Consider the following 21077-nt stretch of genomic DNA (forward strand, 5'->3'; position numbering starts at 1 on the left):
ACTTCAATTAAAAACCCCCGATATTCCAAATTGGACTCCAGTAGTATGAGAAAGTTCTTTACTGGTTTAATTAAGGGTAGATTAGCTTTTATCATTTAGGGTCTGATTCAAAAGCCATTGGAATCCATGAGAATCTTTAAGAACAAACTTTAAAAGGAAGGCTGGTTTTGTGATTCACGCACTGGACTGGGACTCAGGAGACCTATTCACAGTGTGTAAAGTGAAGCACGTGTGTTAGTCCTCAGGATCAGGGCCTTAAAGAGCAAAACTTCAATATGACTCCTAATTTTGCATGCAACACTGCAGTGTGCACATATACACTCAGCAAGGAAGGGAATGCTGGAGGTAAAGTTACCCCTCACACCATCCCAGCAAGGCAGGTAAGTTGTAATGTCACAGATGAGGACATGAAGGCAGACAGGCTCCGTGGCCCAAAGCCACTTCCTGATTTATAATCCTGGGCAGAGATCACTGGTCCAGGCATACACCAATAGGTGTATTCACTTTCTATCTATTAATACTCTCATTGACTTCAGTGGGAGCTGGATCAGGGCACTGGAGAATAAGTTTGCCTTATAACGAGCTTCAGAGCTATCAGATATTTACAGCTGCAAATTGTGGGTTCCAGGAAATGACTGAATGAATTGGTTATTTATGTAAAATAGAATCCAATATAAAAAAAATCCTTTTTTTTCTGCATAAGCTGGAGAAAGTTTTCCTTAGCTGAGATGGCTCCCTAGGTACCTTAAATGTAAAGTATCAGAGGGGTAGCCGTGTTAGTCTGGATCTGTAAAAGCAGCAAAGAGCATGCATCTGACGAAGTGGGTATTCACCCACGAAAGCTCATGCTCCAATACATCTGTTAGTCTATAAGGTGTCACAGGACTCTTAAATGTAAAGACTGTCATTCTGAGAAAGGTTGTTGGCATGATATGCTCCTTGTGTGTGGAATGTTATTCTTTTAAGGATTAAACCCTCTGAATCCTTCCCAGACATGAGTCCATCTCAAAGACCTCTGTGTTTAAAATATTCCTTGATTTGTTCCCATTTGTGAACTGCTCTCAGCTGTTAGCATGTCTATGCAAATGATTCTCTGTGAATACAAGTGACTGACTGATTTATGTGCTGCATTACCATACTGAAGGAAGACTCTGACAATATGAGAATGGTACCAGGCAATTTTGAGAAAAAGAGAAGGACTCAAAGGGATCGCAATGAGTTTTTCATGCCACCAAACACATCTTCAAACAGTAAAAAACAACAACCTCATTTACATTTGAACCTCAATTGCATAAACCCTCAGAGAAAATGCTAAATGGAGAACTTGACTTTTAATCTCAGCTACTTACGTAAGGACTTTTCCACCTTTTCCTTAATAGAGAGGATGGTGGCTTTCTGTGCTGCATCAGTGCTTCTCTTCCAGATGTTGTTAAGGAGGAGGGGATATCGGGTCAGTCTGTGTAATGGAGCCACCAGCAGTTCTGGCAGATGTAGTCGTTTGCACTGTTCATTTTGTTCACACCACTACTAAATATAAAGGAAGCCTGTTTTAGGATCTACGACCTCGCGGTGCTTTCTGACAAAGCCGTTAATAAGCAATTAGCTGCATCATCAACTGACTGAAATGAAATGGGGATCCACTTGTGATGAAGCCAATTCACTTCCCAGTGAAGTCAAAGGAAAGGCTCCCTTTCACTTCAAGAGGAGCTGAATCAGTCCCACAGGTTAATCTTTGGTATAGATAACTTCACATTTCAGGCATTATACTAATTCCTAATAATACGTTTCTTCACTATACCATTTAATCTTATCAAGAAAAATCTCAATCGGGGGTTCCTCCAGAGCCATTTCCTCTCCAACGTTTGACTGCTTATAAAAGAGTGAGTTTTGCCCTTAGATGTGTGTCTGTTGCCCCTGGGGGACTCCTGGTGGTACTATAGCTATTCAGACCCCAAATGCCCCTAGTAGGGGCAGGACACCTGGCTACCACCCTGGAGCTGTCCATAAGAATGAGCTCATTTTTCAGATTTAAATAGAGTAAAATCTGAAAGCTGAGGAAGTTTGAAATGATGATGTCCATTATTTAGTATTTATGTAGTGTTATTGGTCTGTGTGACGCTAAAGATAAATAAAAGTGGCAGGGCCCTATCCCATGCAGTCTATGGGGGGCTAAATTCGGTTAGTGTAAATCCGGATTAACACCACCGATTTCAGATATATGTAGTGTAACTAAGAGCAGAATTTGACCACTTGTGCTCACTTTAGAAGTCCATAAACAATAACTCTTCAAGCTTGGCAAGAGCTTAGGTCAAGTCAATGGATCTACAGCTACATGAGAGGGAAAAGCCAAGCCACTAAATGTAGTATTGTTGTGCTAGCCTCCCAGTCTCTCTCTTCTTCCTACCTGGTTTCAGATACAGTAAAACAAAATGTATCTCAAGGGGTAAAAATGACATTTACATCTAGGAGCTGCTGTTTTAGTTCCATCCTGTGCACTCAAGGAGATTCTCTTCCCTTCCAGATGGGTCACAGAGATATAAATATGCAAAAGGGAGGAAAGCATTTGAGTGTTCTCCCTCGGGTTCAATGAAAACTCTACCAACTCCCTTCCCACAGGCTCACAAAAACACGCAAAAGCACTACCATGCTCTTTCATTACATTCATGTGCTTGGTGCTGTTAGCTTGCTTTATACACATGATTTTAACTTCCATCTGCAAAGAGACTTCAGACTCAGAATGAAGTAATAAAGCACATATCTTATTCTGAACATTGTGATTGTAAAGTCTGATATGACCATGTGACTATAAACATGGCTTCAAATAAAGACAGAGCTTAAGCGACAAAACCACCACACCAGCCTCTCCAGTTCACACAAAAGCCTCTTGAATCTCCTATTTCTCAGGTGCGCCAACTCTTGTGAGTTTCGTATAAGTTTCATGTTATTTGGTGTTCTCATTAAAGCAGCTGCTCCTGGAGTCAAGTGATTATATGAAAATCTCAGCTTTCATTTTTTTCAAAGTAAGTTTTTAGCCCCCTTGGTTGCAGAGAAAAGCTTGAAGATGTAACCTGAACACATCCTAAAAGCTCAAAAATAAGAAGGGAAATAAAAAGAATCCCATATTTATTATTTTTAAGATCGCTTGATTTTTAAACCCATCTTCTGATTTTTGGGGGCCTGACTCATGATTTTTGAATGCCTGAGGTTGGCAATACTTACTCCCTGTCTGCACATACTGTTGGAGTGACTGGGTCCTTTCTGGCTTCCACATTTTATGTTTCTATTTTAAATGTCCCTAAGGGCTGGCATGTGCACCTGTTCCTTGCACTGGTGAGCAGTTACTTGTAAGAATAGGCCACTGAAGCTCACGTAACTACTCATGAGAATCACCAATGGCAGTAACAGGGTCTCAGTCTGGCCCTATGGCAGCGTGGCCCTAAGCAGCAGCCCATGGCAGCAAGTCTCAGAGCCTGCGTGGACAGACTCAGACCAGCGGGGCTCTGGCTACCATGCTAGAAATAGCTGTGGAGACAGCACTTTTCAGATGAGGCTCAGGCTGGAGCTTTAGCTCTGCAGCCCATGCCCCTCCTAGGCTTCAGCGCTCCAGCCCAAGCTGCAGCATCTACACAGATAATATTAGTCCCGAGTCTGTTGATCCAGGTTTGGAGGCTCACTGCCGTGGGCTGTGTAGATGCAAGTCACAGAATCTGTGATTTGTTACAAGGTCTGATCTTTGAGCAGATAACATAAGACAGAAAATCCACAAACCTCTTAAAAATAGGCAGTTATTTTAGCTTCTGCCCTCAGTGTTGGGAAATCCCAAGAGGGGCTCATTGCATTAGGTACTTAGTTATGTCAACTGCTTCACTCTCATCCCAGTGTTTGCAGCGATCGCAGGACATTATACACCGGCCAACCCTGCTGCTCCTACCCTGAGATAGGCGGTAACATATGACAGGTTTGGATTAACAGCCCAGCTGCTTGACCTGCCCCGGTTAGAAGCTAGTTCTAACATCTAATAATTCTGTATTTTACAGGTTGCACTAATTGAATGTGCATTAATACACAGTTGCCATTGGAAAAGCACTGTATGAATGTAGTGGATGAAAACCTGGTGCCATTGAAGGTGCTCATGTCAATGGAAATTTTGCCTATGACTTCAATGGAGCCAGGATTCCACCCAGTATATTTAAACATGTGGTATCGTTAGCATTTCAAGAAAAAAGGCATAGACTGTTATCTGAAATAGAATATAGGCTTTTCCAATTTGTTTTTAAAGACAGGATAGGATGGTTGAAGACTCAACAAGGAGAGCAAAACCAACACTTTACTTTCAGATAGATTCCAAAATCTTCTCTCTGCCTCAGGTTCTCCAAGTAAAAGATGGCTGAGGTGTAATGAAGGCAATAAATCTGGTGTGTCTGGCAGAGGTTACCTTGAAAATACTGCAAGACAAAAGATTTAGAAGTTTAACAAGATTGAAAAAGAGGAATGTCAAAGTGAGGGGCAAAACAATGGGGTAAACAATCTACTTTTCTTAGCTTTTATAAGGTATATTTTGCCGGAGATTTGATTGTAACAGGGAAAATTGGGCTACAATAGAGAATAAACTTGCCAAAGAAAACTACTTTCTTAAAGAATCCTGCCACAACTCTAGCAATTCTATGGGCATCTGCAGTGTTGAGACTTTACTGCAGGAAAAATAAAGTAGATGATAAAAAAATGCTAGGCTACGGAACAGCTTTGCATAGCCTCATATTTAGGAATGTACTAAGGTATCAACGTGTGTTAGAGGCACTTACAAATCTGGGGTGAAATCTTGTCCCCAGTGAAGTCAATGGCAAACTCTCATTGATTTCAGCAGGGGCCAGGATTTCACCCAGTGAGTGAAAGAAGAGTGACTGTATCTCTGAAGCTCCCATTGGACAGCTTGATTCCTCCTAGTAGATGATCTAGGTCTTTTAGTAAAAGTGGAATGTGACCAAGAAAGCAGCTTCACAAACTTTCTGCACTACATTCAGAGTCCTACTACAGAGCATTTCTGATCATGTTACCTTTGTGAGTACAGAGATGAAATCCAGGGAGGATTCAGATGCAGTGACATGGTCCTTTATAATTTTGAAAAAATCTGTCACAAAACTGAGACTCACCTAGTCAAGGAAAGAAAAAGAAATAGTTTGTCTGCTCTTCTGAGCTTTATTTTTACCACTAAATCTTTTTAAAATCCAGGTCCTGCAACTGACTCCATACCCAACAGAGCCCTGTACTTGCACGAAGCTCCATTGGCTGACTTTAAGTCAGCAGGCACAATCCCTTTCAGAATCATGGTCTAAGTGCTTACGTTAACACAATCCTGTTATAAACACCCACTTAGGCCTTGTCAAGCACTGTTTAACAAAAATGATGAAACAAGATTACATTTTTCCAGTTACATTTATTTTAGAACAGTAGCTACATAATTAATGTGAATATTAAACACAAATTAACATTGGGAATTACAGAAATAAATGCTGTACACTGATCTGATGTGACAGAACACTGTAGATGCAGTGTGATTAAAGAGGTCTTCAAACTCCTTTGGAAAGCGATTGTAATTTATATTCAACCTTATTTCAATTTCCTGAAGCTAATGAAAAACATTTATTTAAAACTGCAAAGGGACCAGAATGTGAAAACTGCCTTTGCAAGCAAGGCATTCTCCCAAATTGAGTTCTTTAAAAATATTTTCATTTAGATTCTAGTGGTTCTATCTGAATCGCCACATCTTGTGCATCCATAGAAGAATTTACTATGAAATCTACATTTACCATGCAGTGGTACCAGGGATCTACAGTATTCCTGTAGAGACAGAATCAAAAATAACTGCTGTAACTCCAGTACCATAGTGAACTACATTAAAATGCTGGGATTTTAATTTTAACCACTATATTTTGTTTAGCAAATTTGTGGGCCTACATAGCTTTCGGGCAGTTGCTCGTGGTACATTATGCATTCTAGCATATTGGCAAGGTGTATTTTATATATTTCACAACATAAAATTATTTTATGGCAAGAGTGTCAGTGTCATTTTCCCCACATTTGACCATAATGGCTGTTACTCTATTATATACACATGCAAAGATTAAAAAAACCATAATGGAAAAAGTATTAAAAACAACACTCAATCATGACTATCGTAATCAACCCTCTGGAGTGTTCATCCTGTACCTACACATAATTCAACCCCCTCCCTTGTCTCAGACCACAATAGGGCCAGGCAAAGACTTGATGCATCTTTATTCTGATGTTTAGTTTATCGGTTGTTTCTGTAGGGAGGCCAGCGGGAACTGATGTCATAAGTCAATTCTTAGTGTAACAATTATTATTTTCATTATGATGTCGTATTATAGTGTGATGGGGCGTGCATGCCCTGCACTGGGACTGCAGGGATTAATTCCTCTCTTTGGGCCGAGGAGGCCATGCCCCCTCGATGCTGCTGGGCATGCTCCAGTTGGAGACCAGGTATAAACAGGAACAGCCCAGCTCATTCAGGGTGAACCACTGGAGAGGGAGGAGGTGTGCTGGAGGCTGTGCTGAAAGACCACTGGCACTTCACAATACAGAGGCTAGCCAGACTGCGGTGACCAATGACCCTGAGGTTCCAGATGCCACAGAGGGATGAGAGACCATGGGAACCCTGAGACAACAAGCCGTGGAGAAGCGGGTTGGAAGCAACCCAGGGAATCTTTGCGGGAGGTGGTTGTAGACCCAGAGACTAGCTCATCGTGTTTTGGCCAGATCCCTGAGCTGGTGGCGGGCAACCCTGCTACTGACAGGGCCCTGGGCTGGGACCCGGTGGAGAGGGAGGGCCCGGGTTCCCCTAACCTGGCTGCCACCCACCCTGGGGTGGTGGCCCGTCTCACCAGTTCTATTGACTCTGCTAAGCCGCAAAGCCCGGCTCGTGAGGGCAGCTCTATTGACTCTGGCTGTTAGGCCACCCCTCCCTGATAGAGAAGGTGAGTATATTGACTTTGGCTGTTAGGCTGCACTACTCTGGGACCCAGGGGGTCACTCAGACATGGCCATGGGGCTATAATGACCCTTGCCCCATCCCCAAAGGGGATGGAGAATGCATGACCCACGACATACAGTAACATCAAAGGGCTCAGACTAAATAGAGGCCCAGTGGACTAGGTACTGCATAAGCAGAGTAAAAATCAGGGCCTTGTCTTGAAGCAATTACACTCTAAATAGACAAGAAAGATATTGGGTGGGGGAGGAAATACAGACACAGAGAGATGAACTGATTGGGCCAATGTCTCCCAGCAAGCCAATGGCACATATGGGAGTAAAATCAACATCTCCTGACTGTCAGTATCTACTAGCTCATACTGCCTCTCACCCATAGAGCTCTAATAATAATACTTAGCCCTCTGTGTGTTCAAGCCACTGTGCGGACACTGATTAATCTTTGCAATCCTTATTATAGAAGGCAAACACTCTCTGTGCTGGTAGAAGAAGAGCAACAAAACTGAGATGTCAATGACCATGGGAAGTGTAACTTTGAGGAGGAAAACTGCAACACACAGTTTTCTTAATATAGTAACATTTGATCTTAGTGATCATCTTCTGTAGTGCTCATTCACTAACGGAGTCAGAAACTGTTGCCAAACGCCACCCCCTATTCAGTCAGGGTGATGTGTTTGCTTTTACACCGATAATTTTGTATTCAGTGAAAAGAATCAGTTCGGAAATAATTTCTTCTGTCTTATGTGATGCTGTCAAAGGTAGGACAGAGTTTTGCTTTGCCATTAATGCTGGGTAACAACTATTTCAGCTTGAAGGAATGCCAGGTATTATCATTTGCAATCTTGACTAACTTGTCTTGGCATTAAAATGCCTTGCAGAGAATGCTGTCCTTGGAAAATGGAGATCTTAGGCCAGGTTCTCTGCCTTGCTGAGTTTACACTCAGGGTGGGTGGTGCTAAGGATCCCTGAGTCTTTTCCTGGCCCCAGCACAAGTCAGAGAAGTGTAGGGACTACTTTAAGTTGCACACGTTGGAAAAGAGTCCTCAGGGGGACTGGCCACCAACTGAGAATAGACAGAGCACAGAGCATTCTGGGTGTGTCTTCTCTCCACCTTGCCCCAGAAGCTGCAGGGTGAGTAGCACACGAGACAAGCATGTCACCTGGGGAATCCCGAGCTGGGGAGTTGTGGGTGGTTTCTGTTCTCTTTGTCCTTATGGAGTAGCACAAAGGGACCATAGTGTAGCAGACACTTCATGTCTATGCACTTGTTGGAGACGGGAAATTCACTGTTATATGCATCTGGCTGTTGGGATTGTTCTGCCCTAATGTTTGTATACTGAGGACTGCCAAAACTCATGATTTAACAAGACTCTATTTTAAAGAGCTAATCCCAAATGCATCTCATGACATTTAATTCAAAACAGGAAACGATCAGACTACAGCCATAACCAAAACCCCAATGGCTCTATGCCTGTTCATGAAATCATTTGGACTGATGATGCCTCACCCAAATTGTTTTGCCAAAGAGGGAGGGGGAAAGTGTCCTTAGTGTCCTGAAATCTGGGTCTGGCAATTCTTTGTGTTCCTCTTTTTTAATAATGCTTCAGCTTTTGATCTAAATGAGATTTCTTTTCCCCCCCCCTCACCTTGTTTAACTCCTCCAAGTTCGCAAAAAGTCCCCACAAATCCACATCCACAAGGAACTCGTTGTTTTGCAGGTATTTCAGCGTATTCACAAATATCTTTAAAAAAGACAATAAAGCCATATTATTTATTTTCTGTATTAATTCAGCATTAACAAACCAATTAATTTGCAGAGGGCAGATAGATTTACCACATATTCCTTCATAAGCCGTAATTTCACTGGCAGACTACAAAATGGCTGGGCTCACACCATTTAGGAGCAAGTCTTTTTTGGCCTGCACAAAGCCTAAAAATAATGGGTTGTGAGCAGGAACTATGCAGTGACTGACGTGAGAGAATCCATACACAGCCAGCCCACTGACTGCAACGTAGCCCCATCATGGCAGTTATTCTATTCTGTGGTTGGGAATGGGGGCTGAGGCGTCTTTAGACCTGTATGCGGGGGTTTATACCCACAGATCCATGCAATTGCAGACCTGGTGGTCATGAACTCTGTCCTCTAACCTAGGCCCACCCCAACTCTTTCCGTCTACCTCCAGGTTGCTGCTCTGTATGCTCCAGCATGGGGGATGGAAGACTGCCACTAAGTAGCTGAATGGCTGTAGGGCCAAGGCTTTGAGAAGCTGGGTGGCTTGTTCAGTTTCTCTTCTTTTAGGGTGAATTTCAGTGGCGCTGAATGAATACTGAATACATTACACACCAGCTGCTGTAGCTTGGCTCTTTGGGGGTTGCACTGACTTACTGTGATTTCTACCAAATAACGGCTCTGAAGCAGTTAAAAATGAGCTGAGAAATATAATTTATTTAATGGAAATGGCTTTACTTGAAAACATGAATAAAATGCCTATTGATGTTGCCCAAGGTGCTAGGGGAGGGGTGAAGAGAGTGAATGCTGATGCTTATCCCTGCATTGGTCTAGCTGCCATGAATTAATGATCTGAGAGCCTGAGAAAAAAAGCCACTTGAGGAGGAAACGCTCCATAGTCTCAAATCTCGGCTGAGCTTGATTAGAACAAGGGGAACATTTAATAGTGAGAAATATTTAGAGCAGCAAGAAATAAATGGAACTGTGAGAGTTGCCAAACTCTTTCATAAGCACATTTGTTTTCGCTGCTGGAGGATAATTAAAAACAGGGATGGGAGAGATGGTACGGGGGAGGGGAGGCTGTATCATTTGTGAGCCACACAGGGCCTACTATGTATCTACCTGCCTTTCTCTCTAGGTTCTTACGCCTCACTCATCACCACGGAGTCTGTTTGCCTTGTAATACCCCCTGCCTAGCAGGAGAACTGCTTGCAGTTAGCTGAGCTCCTCAGCGATCCTCTACCACTTCCACTCTTTAAACAAATGTTTCTAGATGGCAGGACACTTTCATGTTGGCTTTTCCCAACTGTCCCATAACCCCCGCCGCTTCCCATTTCTGACCATCATAATAGAGCTCTCTGTGCTCTTCCTCATCCACCTGACTTTGGAGCATTTTTTTCTTTGACTAAATGACTTTTTCAGCATAAAACGTGCTTTTTAAAATGCAGTTCCTCCCTGGACCCTATCCTCCTTCCTTTGAGAAACCAGTGGTAGAGGTGGTGAGAGAGAGAGAGAGAGAGAGTGTGTGTGTGTGTGTATGTAAACCCTCTTGATAGATCTTCCTTTATCACCTATAAAGGGATACTGCGTGGCCTAACTGTCAGTCGTGCAGCCTTACCACAGCTTGTTCAACTTTGAAAATGCTCCTAATTTTCCTCAGGATAAGGTTAGGTTTGATTTTATTTTTTCTGCTGGGAGGGAGGAGAGCTTGAAATACTAGAATTACTGCAATACTAGAATTTTGGATTTTCAGGTTCTAATCTGGATAACGCAACTACAACCCATTAGTCCTCGTCAAGCTAAGCTATTAAAAGCCAGGAGTACAAAATGAAATGGGCTAGCAATAATGGAAAGTATAGCATTATGAGTCTGAAAGGGGAAGTGGAGAGAGAGTGAAAGACAGACTAAAATGGCCTCTGATGCTACTGGGAGTACAGAACGCACTGAACCAAGAGCGATTGATGCAAAGCACTGAGAAGAGGTATACAGAGGAAAAGATTTCATCAGGATGAAATGAAAACCAGAGAATTGTGGAAACAGGTTTAGAAAACAAGACACGAGGAGCACAAAAGTATACAAGTAATTTCCATTGAGATATAAAGGAGAGGTTATAGATGACTTTCTTCTTGCCCCACTGACGGCAGGACAAGCCCCATGTTTAATCTACTGGCGAAATAAATCCAAAGTTACCATCTTGAGAACCAGTAAGCGATCCAGAAAGTAACTGCATTCACTTGTAAAAAGCTCCCACATAGCTTCTTTTTTCCTCATTTCTAATGGATCATCAGTGTCTTTCTCCTCAGTCTGTTGAGTCGTTATCATTTCATGCCAAGTTTTATTCTGTTGATTGGAGGAGGGGGTGGGAGAAGGAAAAAACCTTATACATTTCATGCAAAAGAGCTGACTGATAAATAAACTGTGGCAATCTTTATGCAATATATTAAAATACAGTATAAATAACAGAATCAGAGAAATGTAAGGCTTCGAGAAGTCACCAAGTGCAGCCCCTTGTGCTGTGGTAGAACCAAGTAAACCTGGCCTGGATAACAACAGTTCTCAGCCTTTGGTTGGATGTTTAATAGTTAAAAAATAAAAATCTTGACATTTTACTCTTGAGTATTACAAAGCATATATATAATAATAGTAATGCAGAATAATTTTTTGCATTTATGTAGCACCTTCCATCCAAGGATCTCAGGATGGTTTGCAAACATTTTTTAATTTAACCTCACATCCTCCCTCTAAAGCAGCGGTGTGTTATTCTAGCTGTTTTTCAGATGGTGAAATCAAGGAACAGAGACCTTCACAGTGTAGCTACACTGCAGCTTGGAGAGAGCCTCCCCGTGTGGAGGGAGACACTCGAGTTAGCTTTGCTTGAGCCAGCACACTAACAATTGCAGTGTGGCCACTGCAGCATGGGGAGGGGTTCGGGCTAGCCCCCCGAACTCTGACCCACCGGCTCAGGCGGCTTGAACTCAGGCAGCTAGCCTGAGCCACTTCCAAGGCGCAACAGCCACACTGCTCTTTTTAGGGTGCTAGCTTGAGCGAAGCTAATGTTCTGAGCTGCAGTGTAGACATACTCTAAGTGACCACGGGCACATGAAGCCTGGCAGACCTGGGAATAAATCCCAAATTGCCCATCTCCTAGACTTCTGTCTTAACCACAAGACTAACCACCTTTTGTTGTAACAATTATACCCTAAATTTATATACAGATTCTGCATGTAGATTGCCTATGTCGATTACTGGCATGGAAAAGATTAATTTTAAAAGGGACACAAAGAAGGGAAACAAGTTTTAAGTCCATTGGAAAGGACTATCAGTGTAATATACTGAGTATTTCAGTACCTTAAAACTGTGAAACTCATATCCGCTGCAGTCTGTGATCTTAATGGTTGAAAGACAGTTTTTCAGATCAGACATTTGCTTTTGCTTGTCTTTACTCTGTTAAAAGATAAATTCTACACGTTATAATTTAAAGAGGTAAATAATATGCTTATTAGCTTCAGTAATTTTGTTTTAATCTGCAAGGACCTCACCCTAATGTTTGGTTTCTTTGCCAACCCATGTACACATAGCCAGTGAAAGGAGTGCAGATGCAGCACTGTCATTTGCTTCTACATATTGGATATGGATAGGAGCCAAGGTCAAGGTGGCTCTTCAGCACAATGAGATTGAGTTGTACAGTGTGGTAGTCTTTGACTGTTGCTAACCCAGAATATCACAAGTGATAATGGGCTATTCTCAAAACCCATCTAGGAATAAACTCAGTTTGCTTTGCTCATGCAAAAATCAGTGATATGTGACCAGGAAATCTATGAGGGTAAAAGTTTTTTCAAAATATTTTAATAAACTACACATTTAAAGTGACACTGTCTGGTCAAATTTGCCCTAACATTTAAGGTGCTTTTTTTTGTAAAAATAAGATTTTATGAACCCTAAAAGAGATTTTTCCATGAACTGACTAATAATAATAAAAGAATCAATGGATTTTAAAAAATGAACAAACATTGCTTGCAGCATTTGCACACCAAACCTCACAGCATTATGCTTAGTGCCACAAATATTTTAAGAGTTTCAAAGTGAATGTTTACTTGACTGTGTTTCATATTTGCTTTCAGAGACCATTTCGGGGCTTGTACTTCATACTCTCAAAAATGAATTTTAAGAATGCTGGAATATTTGCCAAAAGGACCTTTTGAAATGTGTATTTCATTATAACATTTGAAATTCACAGTTTGATCTGTGATGGTCAGTTCCATAAGATGTTCTATCAGTGAGCAGAAACAATGTTGCTTGCATTTTCTAATTAAGGCACTGATCCTGCAAACATGTCCATGAATAATCCCAGTGAACTCACTTTTGAGTGAACATCAACATTGATAACAAATGTTTCTTGCCATTTGAATAGCTTGTTTGTAGTTTGTTGCAAATTTTAAATATTTGAACCTCAAAATTCTTAGTCGCAGGTTACAATCCAACAAATACTTATGCACATGCTTAACTTTCAACATGCAAATAGTCCCATTCAAAAAGAGCAGACTGGCAGACTAACACCATAATAATGTATCCAATTATTTATGTCTTTAAAGAATTAACATGTGAATAATTTATTTACCTTTAAACAAAGTAAAGACAAACAAAAGCAAATATCTGGTCTAGAAAATTGGCTTTCAACCATTAAGATTACAGAATGTGACAAATATCAGTGTCACAGTCTTTACTAAGGTATTGAACTCAAGCAGACTACTCAAGTAGGTTAAGCTATATATGCATTAGTGTTTGCAGGATCGGCACCTATAATTGTAAGGATTATAAAGTGAAAGTGAATAAGGAAAAGTTATTTACTTGTTCCCATAATATAAGAACTAGGGGCCACCAAATTAAATTAATGGGCAGCAGGTTTAAAACAAATAAAAGGAAGTTCTTCTTCACACAGCGCACAGTCAACCTGTGGAACTCCTTGCCTGAGGAGGTTGTGAAGGCTAGGACTATAACAGGGTTTAAAAGAGAACTAGATAAATTCTTGGAGGTTAAGTCCATTAATGGCTATTAGCCAGGATGGGTAAGGAATGGTGTCCCTAGCCTCTGTTTGTCAGAGGGTGGAGATGGATGGCAGGAGAGAGATCACTTGATCATTACCTGTTAGGTTCACTTCCTCTGGGACACCTGGCATTGGCCACTGTCAGTAGACAGGATACTGGGCTGGATGGACCTTTGGTCTGACCCAGTATGGCCAGTCTTACGTTCTTATGATTTTAAAGTTAAAATGCCTAATATTTGCAACAAACTCTCACATGCTATTTGATTGGAGATGGAAATACTTGTCAAGAAATTTGTGAATAACTTTGACAAATACAACTGAGAATTTAGTTAACAGAAAAAGAAAGATATTATTCAGTGCAAATTGCTCACTCATCCTTAACTGTGAGAACAGGAAGGTGAAATTGACTAACTAAAAGTGAAATTTACTCATGTATTTTCATTATCCAAGCTGCCAGGAAACCAATGAAAAAATAAAAAACCTAAGCAGATAAAAGTAAAATAAATGTAAAATATTTAAATTTTTAAAATAATTTAGTTGTGGTTGGCACCCTAGAAATGAAATTAAGGTGGTCTTTTTTTTAAATGTGATTATTACCTGTCTGTTCAAATAAAGTTTCAATCTGCATCTACAGTGGTGTAACAGAAATCAGCTTTCCCTTAGAGTTCAACTTTACCCTATACAGAGAAGTACATTTAAAGTGTGTGTGTGATTTAATAACAATAAAATCACAGATTTCTATAGTGCTTTTACTGCTCTGAGGGACAAAGAAGTTTGAAGCCTCATTAGCTACCATAGCAGCATAGGAATCTGAGTTTGGTTTGAACCTCCTACAGTGGAGTCACTAATAAGAATAATTATACAGACCATTTATTACCATCTGAAACCAAAGACAGTGAATGTTATGGTAACTACTGTATTGCTACTAAAGAAACAAAATGGGACAGTGAACTGATATAAACAAGGATACCGAAATTGTATCCTCTATGGAAAAACATTTTCATAGTTTAGTCATTTATTTATGTGAAAAAATATATGCATATATATGCATATACTGAAACAGTACAGAAAATATGGGATCCTCATCATTTTCCTGGTTTAATTATGCAAGCCATATATTCAGAAATATTTATTTGAAACAGTTTGGTAGCATCTGGTGTTGGAGCTACAGGAAGAGTTTTTATTCCCCATTGGTATTTGGGTGGTGAATGGCGGGGAGGAGAGGAGAATGCTTCAGAAGTTTTTTAAATGAATTATCATTGCTTTATTTATTGAAAAAGCTACTCTGAAAATTATCCGCACTTGTTTCATTGCTCTGTCCTAATTTCTTAAATCCCACTAATGCCAATGGGATTTAAGCACATATTAATTGCCCTGCTGAACTGAGGTCTAAATTGACAAATAAACAGTAATGTTTGTGCTCATGCAGGGAGAACAAAATGAGAACAAAGTGAAGACATGGCTCAAAAGATAATCACCTTAGCCCAGATCCGAGTTCATGTGTAAGTGAATAAATAGTAATAAAAAAAGATGGAGAAAAGTTGTTCTAGAGGGCAGGACAAGAGGCAATGGTTCAAACTACAGCAGAGCAGATTTAGATTAAATCTCAGGAAAAAACTTCCTAGCTGTAAGAGCAGCAGGACAATGGAACAGACGGGCCTTGAGAGATTTTCAAAAGGAGGCTGGAGAGCCATCTGTCTTGGATGGTAGACACAACAAATCCTGCATCTTGGCAGGAGTTAGACTAGATAAGCAGTTCTCAACTCAGGGATTGCACACAGGTTTCAGGGGATCCGCAAAGCAGGGTCAGCATTAGACTCACTGGGGCCCACGGCAGAAAGCTGAAGCCGGAGTCCCGCCACAGCGGGCCTGAAACCCAAGCCTAAGCAATTTAACTTCCCAGGGTCTCTTGCGGCATGGGGCCTCCTGCAGCATGGAGCTATGGGCAGTTGCCCTGCTTGATACCTCCTAATGCTGGCCCTGGCTTTTATATACAGAAAAACAATTGTTGTGGCACAGGTGGGCTGCAGAATTTTTATAGTAAGTTGGGGGGGGGGCTCAGAAAGGCCCCCTCTAACTCTATTATTCTATGATTCAATGTGGATACATGGGTCTGCCTGCACATATCAGCTTGCAGGATCCGGGCCCTACTAAGTATACCAAGGAAAATAATCATCTTGTTATGGGAAGTTTTGAAGGAAGTCAGAACAGATCCATAAACTCTGTTGCAGCATTATGCCACTGGTAAAACAACGTTGACTAACATTAGGAAGTTGTCACATAGAAAAGAAATACTTTACAAAAATATATTGCCTGTTAAAGCTTTATTTATTAACTATAGGAACCAAATTTAGATAGAAAAGTAAAATAAAAAAATTAAGGAAAGGCCATTTAATTTTCACCAAACCATCCCTTTTCTATATTTTAAATCGTATTTCTAACACATAGTCCAACTGAGGGGTTGAAGCTACTGCCCTTACGCATGTGAATTGCCACACGCATTTCAAGGGGGTTAATCATACAAATAAGGGAGTGGGATTCAACCCTTATTTTGTAACATTTTGGCCCCATTTCTAACATTTCAAGTATATGTGCTGCCATGTACTGTGTAAGGCTAGAAGGGACCATTAAAAAAAACCTAATCTGACCTCCTGCATAACACAGGCCAGAGGATTTCACCTTGCAAATATATGAACTGTGAAATACTTGTTGGTAAACTATTAATTTAACCTTTCTGAGCCATCAGTCTAGCTATGTATGTACTTATAGCCCTGATCACTGTACTGACTGAGTGCCTAAAGGAGCAGTAGGTTAATTTTAAATCTTTGATTAACGTTAAAGCACTCACTTTAAACATCTTTGGGTTCCTCAGAAGATCATTTTGAGTTTGTGACTAATATTGTTTTTCAAAATTACTTGTTGACAATAAATACAATAAAAAACCCCCAAGACCTAATTGCGCATAGGCAAGTGACTAACTTTCAAATGACCCCATATACATCTACAAATGGAAACAGCAGATCCTTTCAGTAGAAATTCACATATTATTTCATTCAGAGACATTTGAGAAATTTGATATACACAAATGGATCAGGAACAAGGTCTATGCTAGCAGATTGCATTGTAAGAGTGGGACCTTAGAGACAGGGTTAGGCTGGCTTTGTTCTTAGCAGGGCTCTTCAACTATTGGTAAATAGTATTTATTTCAACACATCAGATTTGTTTCATTGCAGCATGTTGCCTTCAGTTAAAACCGCTGATTAAGTGATTTTTTACTCCAATACAGTAGGATACTTTAACAGATACTTAACCTTAAGTATTTGAGTAGTCCCATTGTTAACTTCTTGACCTCAATGACATGTGGCCATAAGAAAGCAAGAGCTTTACAAGATTAAAAAGGAATTAGATGGTTGCATGAATAGCTAGAATGTTTGTAATTATAGCCAACAAAAGTTTTGGAAGTGTTATAAAGCCTTGCACTCAGGGCTTAAACCAATTCATATCTATTAGAGATCAGGCTTAGACCTATGTAGGGGGTAGATCACCCCACAGAATACCTGGCTGAACTGGGGCATTTATTTTTGATTTCACTGGCCCTCTGTCTTTCTTCAGAGATAGTAAAATGAACAACCAAGTTAACCTTTCACAGCTTTAATCTGTGGGAAACTCTATTACAGGAAAAATTATGTTGTGAAATACTCACAGCTCCTTTTCTGGCAAACGGCCACCTTGGTTTTTTGGACTCTAATGAGTGAAATTAAAACAAATAAGTTGTTGGGCACAAAAACAAAAGGAAGATCATTAATATTATTTTGCAGCTCTTTTTTTTGAAGGAGACAAATAACGTTCTTAAGGAGAAGAAATAATTTATATTTAACTAAAATTTATCAGCTGTGTATTGGCAGTTTGTGTGGTTGAGCTAAACCCATTGATGGCTTTTGGAACAGGTCCCATGTGCAAGTGTGATGTGTACCAATGACTGGATTTTCAGAGCTGCTGTGTGCTCACAATTCTCATTGTCTATGTGAGTTGCAGGTGCTCAGCACTGCTAAAAACCCAGCTACATGACTGCAAGTTAATTTCTTACAATGACATGATCAATTAGACTTCACATTAGTTCTTTAAAATGACATCATTCAACTTTCAAGAACACTAGGCATAGCTGTTCATTACAGCATCTAAGGGCTTGTCCACTAAGTCCTGGTCTACACTGGGGGTGGGGAGTATCGATCTAAGTTACACAACTTCAGCTACGTGAAGTCGATGTACTTAGATCTACTTACCACGGTGTCTTCACTGCAGTAGGTCGACTGCTGACACTCCCCTGTCGACTCTGCCTGCACCTCTTGCTGAGCTGGAGTACAGGAGTCGATGGGAGAACGCTCGGGGGTCGATTTATCATGTCTAGACTAGACGTGATAAACTGACCCCTGCTGGATTGATCGCTACCCGTCGATTCGGCAGATAGTGTAGACATAGATAAGTTTATCAGACTAATTATACCACAATAGTTATACCAGTATAACTTCCCATGTGGACACTCTCTCTTATTCCAGAATAATTATATTGGTATAGTTATACCAGTAAATTTCCCCATGTAAACAAATCCTAATAATTTAGGCCCTGATTCATGAACACATGTGCTTAAGTATCATTGCATTAAAATTGAAGTTCAAAACCACATTTTAAAATCATGATTTAGACAACTGTCAATTTAATAGTTCCAAAATAATATCCCATAGGACTGTGCATCATTTGATATTCCTTAATAGCTCACTACACCTAGCCTAATTCCTGACCTTTTTAATGGCTAAAGAACCTAAGGACTTGTCTAGAGTGTTCTCCCATAGTGCATCTTCAGCAGATGCGCTACAGTGGTGCAGCTGTGCCAATGTAGCACAGTAGTGTAGACTAGCCCTAAGAAAAACAATCTATATTTGCCTGGGCTTGAGAAAAGCGGTGAAGTATCAAGCAATAGGAATATTAAGCCACTGAGATCTATAGTTTGACTCACCTTATTTATCTCACAGAATTTCTTTTGGAGTAAGTGGCTTATAAACTACCGATGATGCTAAACACCAGTACCACTGTAGGCAGAATTCACTGATCAACTATATTATACCGCTGATCAGCAAAGAAGACTGATAAGAGTAAATCCACAGTGAATTTGCATATTCGCACCTGGCAGTTTCAACTCTGAATGTCTGAATCCTGAGGGATGTTGGTTTATGCCCCAAGTATAATTTAACTTTTTTTGAAAAATATAAATGTATGCGTAGTTTAAAAGAATCAAAACCCACCCTGTACTTGACCTGTGTTTAGCAGCAATGCTGAGCGTTGCAGGTAGTCAGCTGCATCGTCTGACACTAGGAGATCTCCAGGGAACACCTCAAGTCCGGGCAAGCTTACCACCACAGAGCTACGTCTGCGTTCTGCTGATCTACATGAACTACAAGAGAAAAAACTTCAGAGCCTCTCCTAATAGTATTACATAGGTGATTTATTTAGTGCTCATTGCTAATAATAAGCAACCGCAAGCAAAAAACCCAAAAGCACACTTGGGCTCTGTATAATACATTAAAAAAAATAATTTAATGAGCAGAAAACTGGAGCCCATGCAGAAAACGCCCTGCTCTCTCTTGCTGGCACTAACATTGTCACTCCTAAAACAACAGGCATGCCAGACACACCCTAAGAAGTCTTGAAAGACAAAGTATTAAAAGCAGCAAAGAGTCCTGTGGCACCTTATAGACTAACAGACGTTTTGCAGCATGAGCTTTCGTGGGTGAATACCCACTTCATCGGATGCATGTAGTGGAAATTTCCAGGGGCAGGTATATATATGCAAGCAAGAAGCAGGCTAGAGATAACGAGGTTAGTTCAATCAGGGAGGATGAGGCCCTATTCTAGCAGCTGAGGTGTGAAAACCAAGGGAGGAGAAACTGGTTTTGTAGTTGGCAAGCCATTCACAGTCTTTGTTTAATCCTGAGCTGATGGTGTCAAATTTGCAGATGAACTGAAGCTCAGCAGTTTCTCTTTGAAGTCTGGTCCTGAAGTTTTTTTGCTGCAGGATGGCCACCTTAAGATCTGCTATTGTGTGGCCAGGGAGATTGAAGTGTTCTCCTACAGGTTTTTGTATATTGCCATTCCTAATATCTGATTTGTGTCCATTTAAACTTTTCCATAGAGACTGTCCAGTTTGGCCAATGTACATAGCAGAGGGGCATTGCTGACATATGATGGCATATATTACATTGGTGGACGTGCAGGTGAATGCACCGGTGATGGTGTGGCTGATCTGGTTAGGTCCTGTGATAGTGTAAGTGGTGTAGATATGTGGGCAGAGTTGGCATCGAGGTTTGTTGCATGGATTGGTTCCTGAGCTAGAGTTACTATGGTGCAGTGTGCAGTTCCTGGTGAGAATATGCTTCAGGTTGGCAGGCTGTCTGTGGGCGAGGACTGGCCTGCCACCCAAGGCCTGTGAAAGTATGGGATCATTGTCCAGGATGGGTTGTAGATCCCTGATGATGCGTTGGAGGGGTTTTAGCTGGGGACTGTATGTGATGGCCAGTGGAGTCCTGTTGGTTTCTTTCTTGGGTTTGTCTTGCAGTAGGAGGCGTCTGGGTACACGTCTGGCTCTGTTGATCTGTTTCCTTATTTCCTCGTGCGGGTATTGTAGCTTTGAGAATGCTTGGTGGAGATTTTGTAGGTGTTGGTCTCTGACTGAGGGGTTAGAGCAGGTGCGGTTGTACCTCAGTGCTTGGCTGTAGACAATGGATCGTGTGGTGTGCCTGGGATGGAAGCTGGAGGCATGAAGGTAGGCATAGCAGTCGGTAGGTTTTCGGTATAGGGTGGTTTTAATGTGACCATCACTTATTTGCACCATGGTGTCTAGGAAGTGGACCTCCCATGTAGATTGGTTCAGGCTGAGGTTGATGGTGGGGTGGAAGCTGATGAAATCGTGGTGGAATTTTTCCAGAGTCTCCTTCCCATGAGCCCAGATGATGAAGATGTCATCAATGTAGCATGGGTAGAGAAGGGGCATGAGTGGATGAGAGCTGCGGAAGCATTGTTCCAGGTCAGCCATAAAAATGTTGGCGTATTGTGGGGCCATGCGGGTGCCCATAGTGGTGCCACTGATCTGGAGATATATATTGTCATCAAATTTGAAATAGTTGTGTGTGAGGATAAAGGCACAGGGTTCAGCAACCAGTTGTGCTGTAGCATCATCAGGGATACTGTTCCTGACAGCTTGTATTCCATCTGTGTGTGGGATGTTTGTGTAGAGAGCCCAAA

General features: G+C 41.1%; 1 protein-coding gene across 11 annotated transcripts in view; it reads right to left on the minus strand.

Moving 5' to 3' along the window:
- The window catches only part of PLEKHG7 (pleckstrin homology and RhoGEF domain containing G7), a 97132-nt gene that overhangs the window by 23940 nt on the left and 52115 nt on the right, over positions 1 to 21077 (minus strand). For 7 of the 11 annotated variants that reach the window (XR_005593741.1, XR_005593742.1, XM_039522986.1 and 4 more), the window contains 8 exons: positions 19082 to 19230; positions 17485 to 17525; positions 12086 to 12181; positions 10928 to 11077; positions 8655 to 8750; positions 5055 to 5150; positions 4332 to 4445; positions 1350 to 1524 (listed from right to left, as the gene is read on the minus strand). Coding sequence is in view for 9 of the 11 variants with exons in the window: in XM_039522986.1 (XP_039378920.1) it covers positions 1350 to 1524; positions 4332 to 4445; positions 5055 to 5150; positions 8655 to 8750; positions 10928 to 11077; positions 12086 to 12181; positions 17485 to 17525; positions 19082 to 19230 (917 nt within the window). In the remaining 2 variants the exon portion in view is untranslated. The remainder of the gene's footprint in view (positions 1 to 1349; positions 1525 to 4331; positions 4446 to 5054; positions 5151 to 8654; positions 8751 to 10927; positions 11078 to 12085; positions 12182 to 17484; positions 17526 to 19081; positions 19231 to 21077) is intronic. The other 4 variants (XM_039522992.1, XM_039523011.1, XM_039523002.1 and 1 more) reach the window with 4 other exon arrangements.

The sequence above is a fragment of the Mauremys reevesii genome, linkage group 1 (genome assembly GCF_016161935.1).
Source record: "Mauremys reevesii isolate NIE-2019 linkage group 1, ASM1616193v1, whole genome shotgun sequence".
Taxonomy (NCBI): Eukaryota; Metazoa; Chordata; order Testudines; family Geoemydidae; genus Mauremys; species Mauremys reevesii.